The 12,417-nt window shown below is 38.7% G+C and overlaps 2 protein-coding genes across 2 annotated transcripts; both read right to left on the bottom strand.

The window, feature by feature from the left end:
* Nucleotides 1-1,237: 1,237 nt before the first annotated feature.
* Nucleotides 1,238-2,311, bottom strand: LOC120003583. Its single transcript, XM_038852605.1, has 3 exons — nucleotides 2,176-2,311; nucleotides 1,702-2,075; nucleotides 1,238-1,537 (listed from the first exon to the last, which is right to left on the bottom strand). The coding sequence occupies exons 1-3, from the start codon at nucleotides 2,309-2,311 to the stop codon at nucleotides 1,238-1,240; spliced, it is 810 nt and encodes a 269-aa protein (XP_038708533.1).
* Nucleotides 2,312-2,351: 40 nt separating this feature from the next.
* On the bottom strand, nucleotides 2,352-3,863 carry LOC120003582. Its single transcript, XM_038852603.1, has 4 exons — nucleotides 3,632-3,863; nucleotides 3,483-3,526; nucleotides 2,787-3,332; nucleotides 2,352-2,675 (listed from the first exon to the last, which is right to left on the bottom strand). The coding sequence occupies exons 1-4, from the start codon at nucleotides 3,861-3,863 to the stop codon at nucleotides 2,352-2,354; spliced, it is 1,146 nt and encodes a 381-aa protein (XP_038708531.1).
* Between the last annotated feature and the right edge of the window lie 8,554 nt (nucleotides 3,864-12,417).

The following is a 12,417-nucleotide window of genomic DNA, read 5'->3' as shown; positions in this document are numbered from 1 at the left end:
GAAAATGATGTCTAACATCTATGTGTTTGGCCTTAGAGTGATGTACAGGGTTTTTTGAAAGATTTATGGCACTTGTGTTGTCACATTGTATAGGAATTTTAGTGTAATTCAGTCCAAAATCTTCTAATTGTTGCCTCATCCATAAAAGTTGTGCACAACAACTTCCTAAAGCTACATATTCTGCTTCAGTTGTGGATAGAGCTACACTACATTGCTTTTTAGAAAACCATGAGACTAACATGTTCCCTAAAAATTGACATGTACCTGAAGTGCTTTTTCTATCAATTTTACAACCTGCATAGTCTGCATCAGAAAAACCATGTAAATCTAGAGTAGATCTTCTATCATACCATAATCCTAGGGTTGGAGTTTCTCTAAGATATCTGAAAATTCTTTTTACAGCAGCAAAATGAGTTTGTTTAGGGTATGATTGGAATCTAGCACATAAACATACACTAAAAAGTATATCTGGTCTATGAGCTGTCAAATATAATAATGATCCTATCATAGATCTATATAGTTTAGAGTTTACCTCATTTCTTTCTGAGCCTTTGTCAAGCTTTGTAGAAACTGACATTGGAGTAGGAACAGGCTTTGCCTTGTCCATTCCAAATCTGGCAAGGAGATCCTTAATGTATTTGGCTTGACTTATATGTGTGCCCTTAGGAGTCTGTTTTACTTGTAATCCAAGAAAGAAGTTAAGCTCTCCCATCATACTCATCTCAAACTCCCCCTGCATTCTTATAGCAAATTCCTTGCACAAGGATTCTTTAGTGGCACGAAAAATCACATCATCTACATACACTTGCACAATGAGCATGTCTTCATTTTCAGTTTTGATAAACAATGTGCTATCTATTTTTCCGCATGAAAAACCACTTTCAATCAAGAATTTTGATAGACTCTCATACCAGGCTCTAGGGGCCTATTTTAGTCCATAAAGGGCTTTGTTCAATTTGAAAACATAGTCAGGATGTTTTAAATTTTCAAAACCTGGTGCTTGTTTAACATAAACTTCTTCATTTATTTTTCCATTTAAAAATGCACTTTTGACATCCATTTGAAATAATTTAAAACCGTTATGACATGCAATGGCAATTAAGAGTCTTATTGCTTCTAACCTAGCTACAGGTGCATAGGTCTCACCAAAATCAATACCTTCTTCTTGATTATATCCCTGAGCAACTAATCTTGCCTTATTTCTTACAACCTCTCCACTTTCATTCATTTTATTTCTCTATACCCACCTACTTCCAATTATTGTTTTATTTTCTGGTTGTGGGACTAAGTTCCATACATTATTTCTCTCAAATGGACTTAACTCTTCCTGCATTGCTATTATCCAATCAGTATCTTGTAATGCTTTAGATATATTCTTAGGTTCTATTTGTGAAATGAGTGCAAAAGAATCAAAATTATCAGACATGGAAATTAGTGCAAGAGAATTAAAAGCATCAGATAGAGAGGACCTTGTTGCCATTCCTTGAGCTAGATCACCAATAATGTGCTCCTGAGAGTGATACTGTGTGTACCTTGGCTTTTTAATATTGTTTGCTGCTTAGATTGAATCTCTGATGTTGTTCTCTGATTTCTGCTTATGTGAATCTTCTATATGACGTATATTTTGTACAATCTGAAGTTCTTCATCATCAGTATCCTCTTGTTCTTGTGTGTCACACCCCTAATTAATTTCTTGCTAACCAATTTTAAAATTGAAGTTTTTCCTCTATGACCAAGCCTCCTATGCCAGGTTTCAAAACTTGAGTCAGATGCAGCAAAACATTTTAGAGAACTAGACTTCAAATCATGCATGTCTATCATGTATACATTTCCACTTCTCTTACCAGTGATTACCATATTATTAAACCTACCAGAAATGAGACATTTATCACCATCAAAGACTATTATATATCCCATATCAGCTAGTTGGCTAATGCTAATTAGATTGAAAGACAAACCAGCAACTAATAAAACATTTTTAATATGAAAAGAAGAGGGATTACCAACGGATCCTTTACCAAGGATCTTTCCCTTTGAGTTATCTCCAAAAGTGACACAACCTTCATTTTTCTTTTCTTTGAATGAAGCAAACAGATTTGAGTTTCCAGTCATATGTCTGGAACATCCACTATCCAGGTACCAGTGGCTTTCTATGAGGCTTGCCTGGAGACATACCTGTAGAAGAATTTCCTTGTTTTAGGTACCCAAACTTTCTTAGGTCCTTGATGGTTAGTATCAATAACATATGTTCCCTTAGGAACCCAAATTTGAACATATTTTTTGCATCTGAAATCAGTTCTGTATCTACCATTCTTCACATGTGTCCTAGATGTTGCATTAAAATCATATTTTCATCTTTCAAGCATTGTTTCCTTTGCTTGGACATCACTATAACCTATACCAGTTTTATCAAGAAATGGTTTTTGACTTGACAATAATAAATTCAGTTTTTCAGAGCTGGTATTGAACTTTTGAAAGCATTCTTCTAGTCTTTTATTTTCAATTTCCAAGCTTGCAAGTTCTTCTATTAAAGCTACATTATCAAGAAGTAAAATCTCACATTTATGATTCCTAAGCATTTTTAATTCATCATTCAATTCTTCTAACTTCATTTTCAGCTTAGTGATTTCATTTAGAATCTCAGCTTCTTTACTTCTATAGCATGCATTTTCTTTCTTCAAAATTTTATTCACAGATATCAATTTTTCATTTTGCTTGCAAACATCTTGAAATGAATTAAATAGTTCTTCAAAGCTAGGATCATTATCATCATCAGAGTCACTTACCTCATTTTCATTGCAATGTGATTCTTCTTTTGCTACAAGGCAGAGATTTGCTTTGATGTCTTCATCATCTGAAGATTCTGATTCTGATGAGTCCCAAGTTGATTTTAAAGCCTTCTTGAATTCTTCTATTCTCTTCTCCTTGTGTTGTGGCTTCTTCAATTTTGGACAGTCAGGTTTGATTTGTCCAGCTTGTCCACATTTGTAGCAGATTGTTTCCTCTCTTTCTTTATTTCTATCACTTGCCTTTTCTCTTCTGCAATTTCTTTTTCCATACTTCACGAATTTTCTGATGTTCCTTGCCAGTAGAGCAATGTTTTCTTCATTTTCATCTTCACTGATACTTCTTGAACCATGAGCAGCAGTCAGTGCTATTGATTTCTTCTTGCTGTCTTCTTCTTCAACAGCTCTGGTTTTTAGCTTCAATTCGTGAGTCATCTTTGACCCAATTAGTTCCTCCAAAGGTAATGTTTTGAGATTTTTTGACTCTTGAATTGTTGTAGCTTTAGCATCCCATTTTTTTGGTAGTGACCTTAGTATCTTCTGTACCTATTCAGCACTAGAATAGACTTTGCCAAGACCATTTAAATCATTCACAATGTTAGTCAGTCTACCATACATATCAGAAACACTTTCATCTGATTCCATTTTGAACAATTCGTAGTCATGCACAAGCATGTTTATTTAGGAATCTTTTACCTGATCAGTGCCTTCATGTTTTACCTCCAACATTCTCCAAATGTCTTTAGCAGATTCACATGCAGAAATATGATTATATTATGATATCCTTAAAGTACAGTACAAGAAATTCATAGCTTAAGCATTACAAGAGAACATTCTCTTATCACCTTCTATACATTCATCCCTAGTCTTATCAACTACAAATTCCTCTTCTTTCCCATTATTTTTTGAAGTTTTAACTGGCTTGTATGGACCTTCCTCAATGATTCTCCATAAATCAGGGTCATGTGCATTTAAAAAAAATTTCATTCTCTGCTTCCAAAAGGCATAGTCATTTCCTTTGAAAAATGGTGGTTTGTTTACTGACATTCCACACTCCTCTATATTTTTGGAGCCCATTTAATTCTCTAGAGGTTTAGTTCTTCTAAGAATTATAGACCTCGCTCCGATACCACTTGTTAGGACCTTAGGCTTAATACAAGAGGGGGTGAATTGTATAAAGTAAGTCTTTTTAAAACTCTTTTTGGTTCCTGTGATTGCTAGACTAGGTTTTCTTTTGGAAACTAATTGATTAAGTCTAGGATTAGAATAGAATTCAACAAACAAGATGCTAACATTATTCTAACAGAGAATATTCAGATAATGTTCACACAATTTGATCAAACAAGTAAGCATAGGAAGAGGAGAGCAATGACAGATAATAAAACACAATCAAACAATGTAAAGACTGTAAAAAGTAAGGGTAGAGAGAGTGCAAACAATTTTAGAGTGGTTCAGCCAGAAATGGACCTACTCCACTACTCAAGGCTCCTCCTTGAGATTTGAAATCCACTATGATAGTTTGTTGATGTAGAGACAAGCCCACCTGTTTACACATCTGGTTTTGGCTCAAGTATCAGCCACACTTTTACAAATATGTATTTTTGATATGGCTAGAGGTTTAGAAACTAAATTTTGAGTGTAAAGAACCTCTAACAAGGAGTAGGAAACAATAGGCTAGTGATATGAATAACAAGAATTGCTTGGAAGCTCGTATCAAGTTTCTCTGTGTTTTTTTAGGCAGCCTGTGAGAAGATTTTATAGGACTAGGGTTTCTCTCTTGACCGTTTGAATCATGTCCTTGATTATAGGAGTTGAAATCATCCTAATTTATCTCCATTCCCTTCCTATCTTCTTTCTTTTCTTGTCTTCAAGGAATCAAATTTTCTTTCTTTACTTGTCTTCCAAGAATCTTCTTTCCTTTTCTTCTAGGAAATCATCTTTGATTTACAATTTCTTCTTTGACTTCCAAAAAATATGTCTTTTGATTGCTCAATCAGCTTATATCTTCCAATTTGCTTTGATATTTCCATAATAAGTGTTTCCAACTTTACTATGATTCTTATTGCTATAATCAGTGTTTCCAGCTTTCACACTTCCAAAATCTACGCCAATTTCGTGGCCTATTACTTGAGCCTAGTCAGCAAGTGTTGAAGTCAGCAAAGATCTTCCACATATGTGCTATCATAGTAGATTTATATAGTCCTGAAACTTGACAGCTTGTAAGCTTATAAGTAAGCTTCATGTCTTTGATAAAAGTTACTCAAAACTATGAATGGAGTATTGTAGGGAAGCATTTGACATTATGAAGACATAATAAACTTAATCATATAGCATTAACAACACTAGAAATTTGATCATAGATACATACTAAGCACAACAAACATAACAAGTATATTTTGTATCAAATCATCCCTGAACAGTCTGTGGGTCGAAAGACCTCCCCTCCTATATCGAACGTTGGCTTCGGTTAGGGGGTGATTGGCGTGGACTACAACCTATATAGCACCCCACGTGAGATTCAGAAGGTCAAAAATCGAAGCGTGGGTGCTTGATAAGGATCGCTTTGTCGAGCGCCCACATGCGATATCTGAAATTGTGGGTGATTGCTCGTTTCTCTCACGCTGCGTGTGCTAGGAGGGTTCTTTCGCTGCTGACGGGATAAGAAATGGGGGGGACTACACTTTTTGGGAAATTGATGTCTCCTACTGCCAGTTTGGAAAACAGACTTAAGACATATATATAGGGGGTAGTCCGGTGGGTCGAAATTCCTCCCCTCCTATATGGGAAGTGGGCTTCGGTTAGGGGTGCTTGGCATGGACTACAGCCTATATAGCACCCCACATCAGATTCGAAAGGTCAGAAACCGAAGCAGTGGGCGCTTGGCAAGGATGCCCTTGTTGAGCGCCCACACTTAGGAATCGGAATTTCGCTGGATTAATCGTGTCTTACACATTGGTGTGGGCATTGGCTTGGCTTTTCAACTCGGGGTGCTTGGCTTGGGAAACTGAGTCGTGCACACCTCGTCGAAATCGAAAGTGGGCGCTCGGCATGGATGTCCTTGCTGAGCACCCATATGTGGGAATCAAAATTTCGTTGGATTGGTCGTGTCTTGCACAATGAGCGGATTAGATGCGTGGGAATTGCTGTGGGCATCCTAGCCAAATCGCCCGCTTTCTTGATCCGCTCACGAGTGCTTGGCTTGGGCAACTGAGCCATGCACTCCTTGTCAGAATCGGAGAAGATCTTTTCCATGAAAGAACCCAAATAGATCTCTATTAACAGCCATAGAGAAAGAAGTTGTCTCCACGCACTTCATAATAAGATGGACAAACTGTCTTCAGAACCCAAGCATCAAGAGCAGCTGCCTAATAGAAGGCCACTGACCAGAATCAAAAGCCTTCCTGAAATCAATCTTAATAAGGCATCTAGGAGAAGATCTTTTCCTGCCATAATTCCTAAGAAACTCTTGAACCAAGTTAATGTTGTTTGCCATTCTCCTCCCTTCCAAGAAAGCATTCTAATAATACTTTGTAAAGCCTTAGCTAATCTTCCAGCAAGAATTTTAGATATGACTTTGTAAGTAACGTTAGAACATGAGATAGGTCTAAAATCTTTCACAGAATTCACATTAGCAGATTTGGGGATCAAAGCTATCACAACATGATTTACTTGTCTCAAGAGAGCACTTGAAATAAAGAAATCCTTCACAACTGCACAGAAATCATCCCCAACAATACCTCAAGACTTCTTGAAAAAGACAGAAGAGTAGCCATCAGGCCCCAGAGCCTTATCATTCCCAATAGAGAACAGGGCATCCTTAATATCCTCAACAGTAACAAGAGCTAGAAGAAGATTTTGAGCACCTTCATCAAGACAAGGACCACTCTGCACCACATTTAGGTCCAAAGAAAGCGTTGGCTTAAAGGTTCCCAGAAGCTGCTGATAGTACTTAACAAACTCACCCCCAATTTCATCAATAGATTTAGTAAGGCTACCATTATCACAAAGAATAGCAGCAACAAAGTTCCTTCTATGATTTTGACTAACCATAGCATGAAAGAAGCTCGAGCCTTTATCACAATCCTCAAGAAATTTAGATTTAAGATTTTGACTGAAGAACATGTTCTCAACAGACTTGAGGTGAACGAGATTCAATCTCAAAAGTTTCTTCTGCATTAGCAACTGGGGATTATCCATATCCGTTTGAAGCTGAATTTGGTGCGCTTCCAAAGAAGAGGTAGCTCTAATAACCCTTTCAGAAATGTGACAAAAGTGTAATTTATTCAACAACTTCAAAGGGGCTTTCAAATGCTTAAGTCTTTTGCAGTGAACAAACATAGAGGAACCATGGATAGGAATGGACCAATTTGTATTAACCAACTGCAGAAACTGATCATGATCCACCCACATATTATAAAACTTGAAGGATCTCCTACCCTGTAAATGTAGAGCACCACTTTGGAATCTAGCTTGTGAATGATCAGAAAAGGCACCAGGAGGAGAGAAATGAACTTGGCAAAGCATCTACATAGAATACCAGAGAGGATTCACAAGGACCCTATCAATTTTACTCCAAACATTACCATTAGACCAGGTGTAATGACTACCAATGTAATTCAAATCATAAAGACCCAAATCTGAGCAACACTCTCTGAAGTCAGCAGTTTCATAAGTGGTAACACTACTCCATCTATGCCTATCAGCTTGAGACAAGACAGAGTTAAAATCCCCCAGAATAAGCCAAGAAACAGTGGGGGACCAACTCCTCAAATCATCCTAGAGAACTCTCCTAGCAATAATAGTGTTAAAACCATAGACAAAAGTAGCATCAAACTTGATCTGGCTTACCATACAGGTAATAGCAACATGCACTGCTTGAGCAGAGAAAGCAATCGGCTCAACATTAACAGTAACAGGATTCCAGAAAACTACAATTCTAGTTATACTGGTAGTGCCTAAATTAGCAAGAAACTTCAAATTCTTCAACGTAAATTTTTGAAACAAATTAAGCTTAGAGAAACTCAACTTAGTTTCAAGAAGACCACAAACATCAACTTTGCTTTTCTTCATGAGGTTAGCAACCTCATGCTGCTTTAAAGGACTATTAAGCCCTCTAATATTCCAACTGTACACTAACATTGAATAGGAGGAGGTGATGGAGAACCCCTAGCACCTCCTGATGCCCTCTTGGTAAGATTCCTAGCACCACTCCTTGTTCTAACCCCCATAGAACCAACCTGTTTAGATTTATCAGCTTTATCAATGAGAGTGACATGCCCCTCATGAGTAACCAGATCACCACCACCTTGAGTTTCATTACTGCTTTGAGTCCCCAGTTTCTTTTTAGGAGTTTTTGAGTTCTTTTTGCCTCTGATAACCTCCCAACCATCATCAACTTCCAATTGCATAGGATCAAAATTAGTAGCTTCAAGAACTGCCTTACCTTTCTGTTTATCAACTGAACCATTCCTTCCAAATTGATCCCCTAGTCTATCCAACACACTTCCTTTCTTAACACCTTCCATATTTCTATCAGACTGACCCCCCACCTTGCTAATACCAACTCTAGCATTAATAGGCCTAGAACACACCCCAATGGTATGTCCAAGAACCTTGCAATTTTGCAAAATTTAGGCAAGGTTTCATACTCCACAGACTGCTCTAAGGGGGTATTATTAGGTAACAGAATGTCGATAGTGTGAGGTGATTCATCTAACAAATCAATTTTCACCAAAACCCTAGCATAAGATGGTCTTGAGAGGGTTGAGGTTAATTTGTCACATTGTAAAGGCTTTTCCAACACACTAGCTATCTTCGATAAACACTTCATAGACTAGCATTTCAAAGGTAAATTAGGGAATTTAACTCAAACTGGGACCCTAGTAATTTCTTCAGAAGCAAAATCAAAATATTCAGGCATAGATTGAAGCATTAAAGGTCTCCCATAACCCAAATAAGGACCCCCACTCAGCATAGCAAGCTTATCCTCTTCCTTAGTGAATCTATATATCAACCAACCAGAATCATGAATAGTCAATACTGCCTCACATTTCCAGACTGATTCAATGATGCCATTCAAAGCCTTATAACCAGGGAATTTACCAGCAATATAACCAATTATACAGTTATTCCACACATCACAATTATCATCCAGATCATCACCAAGCAAAATACAGTCTTCTTAGCACTGATTTCAGAAAAATGCTCAAGCTTTGGACAAGAATCTAAACTTCTATTGCTACTAAATAAATCACGCCATTTACCCTTAATTGAAACCTTAGGATTACCTGAAAGAAGAGAATCAGTAGCAGCTTCAGTAAAGACTAAAGCATTACCCTGGCTTCGGGGCTCAATATTAGAATTCCCACCATTAACACAAGCAGCATTGGTTTTAACCCTAGCCCCACGACCTCCCTCAGACATGAATAATCCATTACTGGTTTCACCAATCTCCAAGTGAGTAGAACGAGGCACATCGTAGTCAAAAAATTTTGATTTTCCTCCTGAGCCATCCTCAAAGAGAGTGTAATCCAGCTATTCCTCTTCAAATTCCACCTCTTCAAAGCAATCTTCAACTAACACCCATTCATTGACAGAACTCGGACTCACATCAGCAGTAGTCACTTCGTTAGCATTAATCAGGTACTTACTCGGGCTTGAACCTCCAACTAGGGATTTGAAGGCCGCTATCGGCTCAGAGATCACGACCTCCATCTTAAGTCTTCCTATAACAACTTGTCGCTGCACTGGCAGAGCTATCACCGTATTTTTATGAAGCTCGATTTGGGCCTCCTCTTGAAGTTGTTTCACCGTTCTCTTCCCCCATGAACTAGAAGTCATCTTCGCCTTCTTGTTCTTAGCCATCGAAAAGCAAGAAACCAAAATCGGGGAAAAGAGCATATTAGTAGAGAAAACGAGAGGGAAAGCAATTTCGGGGAAATGAAAGCATCTCTCTCTAGCTTTCTCTCTCCACTACTACTGAGAGCTCTTTCTTTTTTGATCAAAAAGTAAGTCAGTATTAAAGATCAAAAGCTATAGAATCCACTCTCACAGAAATATGGCTAAAATGCTTCCTGTTGAGATCTCTCAGAGGACCCTTCAGATACTTAAGCTTTTTGCATAGCCTGAACATAAGAGAGCCCTGAATGAGGCAGTGCCAATTAGAGTTAACCACTTCCAAGAACTGGGCATGATCAGTCCACATATTGAAGAATTTGAAAGCCCTATTGCCTCTACTAGACTGAGTACCAATCTGAATGCTAACAGGAGAGTGATCAGAATGAGCACCAACATTGAAGAAATGAACATTACAAGGCAGTAACAAGGAACACCAAGCAGGGTTAACAAGGACCCTATCCAGCTTACACCAGACTTCGCCATTAGACCAAGAATAGTGACAACCAGAGTAATTAAGGTCCTATAATCCCATATCAGAGCAACAACTATTAAAGTCTGTTGTTTCATAACCAGTAACAGGATTCCCATTATGCTTATTTTGTTGAGAAAGAATAGAGTTGAAGTCACTAGATAGAATCCAGGGGGCACTGGGGGACCATCTTCTAAGATCTTCCCAGAGGCTCCTTCTAGCAGTGATAGAATTAAACCCATAAACAAAGGTAGCAAAGAAACTCTTTTGGTCAACAAGATCAGTGAGCTTCACATGGAGAGCTTGAGCAGTAGAGTCAATTAAGTCAGCTGAAACTTTTGAAGGATTCCATAAAACTACCACCCTACCAGTTCCAACAACATTGATATTGTCAAGAAACTTCCAACCTCTAAGCCTTAATCTGTGCATAAAAGAAAGCTTGCTGGGATTAAACTTAGTTTCCAAAAAACACATAACATCCATCTTATTTCTTTCCATGAAGCAAATTGCCTCATGCTGCTTCAGAGGGCTGTTCAACCCTCTAATATTCCAAGAGGAAATATCATTGAGTTGAGGGGTACTGGGAACCCCTGCCCTTGCCATCTCTCCTATACCCATTATTCTCAACCTACTTCTTGGAGCCACTTCTAGTAGTAACTCCCAACCCTTTATCCTTAACTGTTCTCCCCTGGTAAGAATCTGCTTGTTCCACAAGAATCCTTTTCTTTTTACCTTTCACAATCTGCCAACTAATATCCTAAGCCTCCAACTGCATAGGATCAAAATCAGAGTTTACAGAATTGGTAGATACAACCAGGTCTTCCCCCACATTATTATCCTTCCTATCAGGTTTAGCTGCTACCTCATCATGGTTCAAAACAGGGACTGTAATATCACCAAGCCTATCTAGAACACTAACCCTCTTAGCTACCTCAGGAACCTCTCTCTGTTCACTTCCTTCCTGAGCCATAGGAGCCTTAGTGGTAGGGACTTTGGAGCACACCCCAACAGTATGCCCTAGAACTTTACAGTGTCTACAAAACTTAAGGAGAGTTTCATAGACCACATTTTGTTCCCAAGGGTCACCAGTTGGCAACAAAATATCAACAAAGTGTGGTAGATCCCCCAGAAGGTCAATCTCAATCAACACCCTACCATAGGATAATCGGGACATTGTAGCAGTAAGTTATCATATTGCAGAGGCTTGCCAACACAACTAGCAATTTTTGATAAGCATCTAGTCGACCAACACTTCAAAGGCAGGTTAGGGAATTTCACCCAAATAGGGACCTTAGACATCTCATTATCATCAAAATCAAAGTACTCAGGCATTAGTTTCAAAACAAGAGCCCTACCATAAACAAGATAAGGCCCCCACTTATGACAATTTCCTTGTCCTCCTCCCTAGCAAATTGGTAAACTAACCAACCTGAATCATGAATGGTCAGATGAGCTTCACACTTCCAGGTTACATCTATTAGATTTTTTAAAGCTCTATTCCCTGGAAACTTTCCAGCAACATAACCAACTATACAGTACTTCCATATATCACAGTTTTCATCAAGATCATCCATAGACAGAACACAATTTTGATTCACTCTAGATTCTGGATAATGTTCAAGCGTAGGGCAGTTATCAAAGCAACGATTGGAACTAAAGAGAGCACTCCACTTACCTTTCCCCTCCAGATTAGAGGGTTCTCCAACAGGTTGCTTCTGTACCTGCTCTCTTGGATCAGAATCAAATGTTCCATCCACAGGCGTTTGCCTCTTGCTTGTCTCCCCAGCCTCCAGAACCCTATAGCTTTGCCCACCGGAGGCAAAGAATTTCGAACCTCCACCAGAACCATGCTCAGACAGAGTATAATCCACCTGTTCGTCCTCGTAATCATTATCATCATCATCAGAAACCTCATCCAAGGATACTCGATCGTGGCCAAACTGCGGACCCTCCTCCGTACTGGTCATACCATCCATAGCTGCCAGGTACTTGCTCGGGCTAAAACCTCCACCAAGAGTTTTGAAAGGCGGAGCTATTTCAGAAATGGGAAGATCCGTCTGAACAATCCCCTTGGCCAAAGGAACTTGAGGCGCTTTCAAAGCCAGGACAGTGTTTTTGTGGAGCTCGATTTGAACCTCCTCCTTAAGCCGCTTCACCGTCTTCTTCCCACGAGATCCAGGATTCATCTTTTTCTTGTTCTTCGCCATCGAGAAGTCAAGAAGACAGAGAACGAGAACGATCAGATCAAAATCAAAATCAGGAGGG

The sequence above is a fragment of the Tripterygium wilfordii genome, chromosome 8, assembly GCF_013401445.1.
Source record: "Tripterygium wilfordii isolate XIE 37 chromosome 8, ASM1340144v1, whole genome shotgun sequence".
NCBI lineage: Eukaryota > Viridiplantae > Streptophyta > Magnoliopsida > Celastrales > Celastraceae > Tripterygium > Tripterygium wilfordii.
This window is presented reverse-complemented; position numbering and strand designations above follow the sequence as displayed.

Bases quoted from the DNA above. Each gene is read 5' to 3' on its own strand.
- LOC120003582 (XM_038852603.1), bottom strand. From the start codon at position 3,863: ATGGGCTCCAAAAATATAGAGGAGTGTGGAATGTCAGTAAACAAACCA. The intron at 3,333-3,482 runs GTAAAAGATTCC...AGTGCTGAATAG, and splicing joins AACATGAAGGCACTGATCAG to GTACAGAAGATACTAAGGTC. The intron at 2,676-2,786 runs GTAAGTGACTCT...AAAATTTTGAAG, and splicing joins CACATTGCAATGAAAATGAG to AAAGAAAATGCATGCTATAG.
- LOC120003583 (XM_038852605.1), bottom strand. From the start codon at position 2,311: ATGGTAGATACAGAACTGATTTCAGATGCAAAAAATATGTTCAAATTT. The intron at 2,076-2,175 runs GTATGTCTCCAG...CTTCATTCAAAG, and splicing joins ACAAGGAAATTCTTCTACAG to AAAAGAAAAATGAAGGTTGT. The intron at 1,538-1,701 runs GTTAGCAAGAAA...AATATTAAAAAG, and splicing joins AAACTTCAATTTTAAAATTG to CCAAGGTACACACAGTATCA.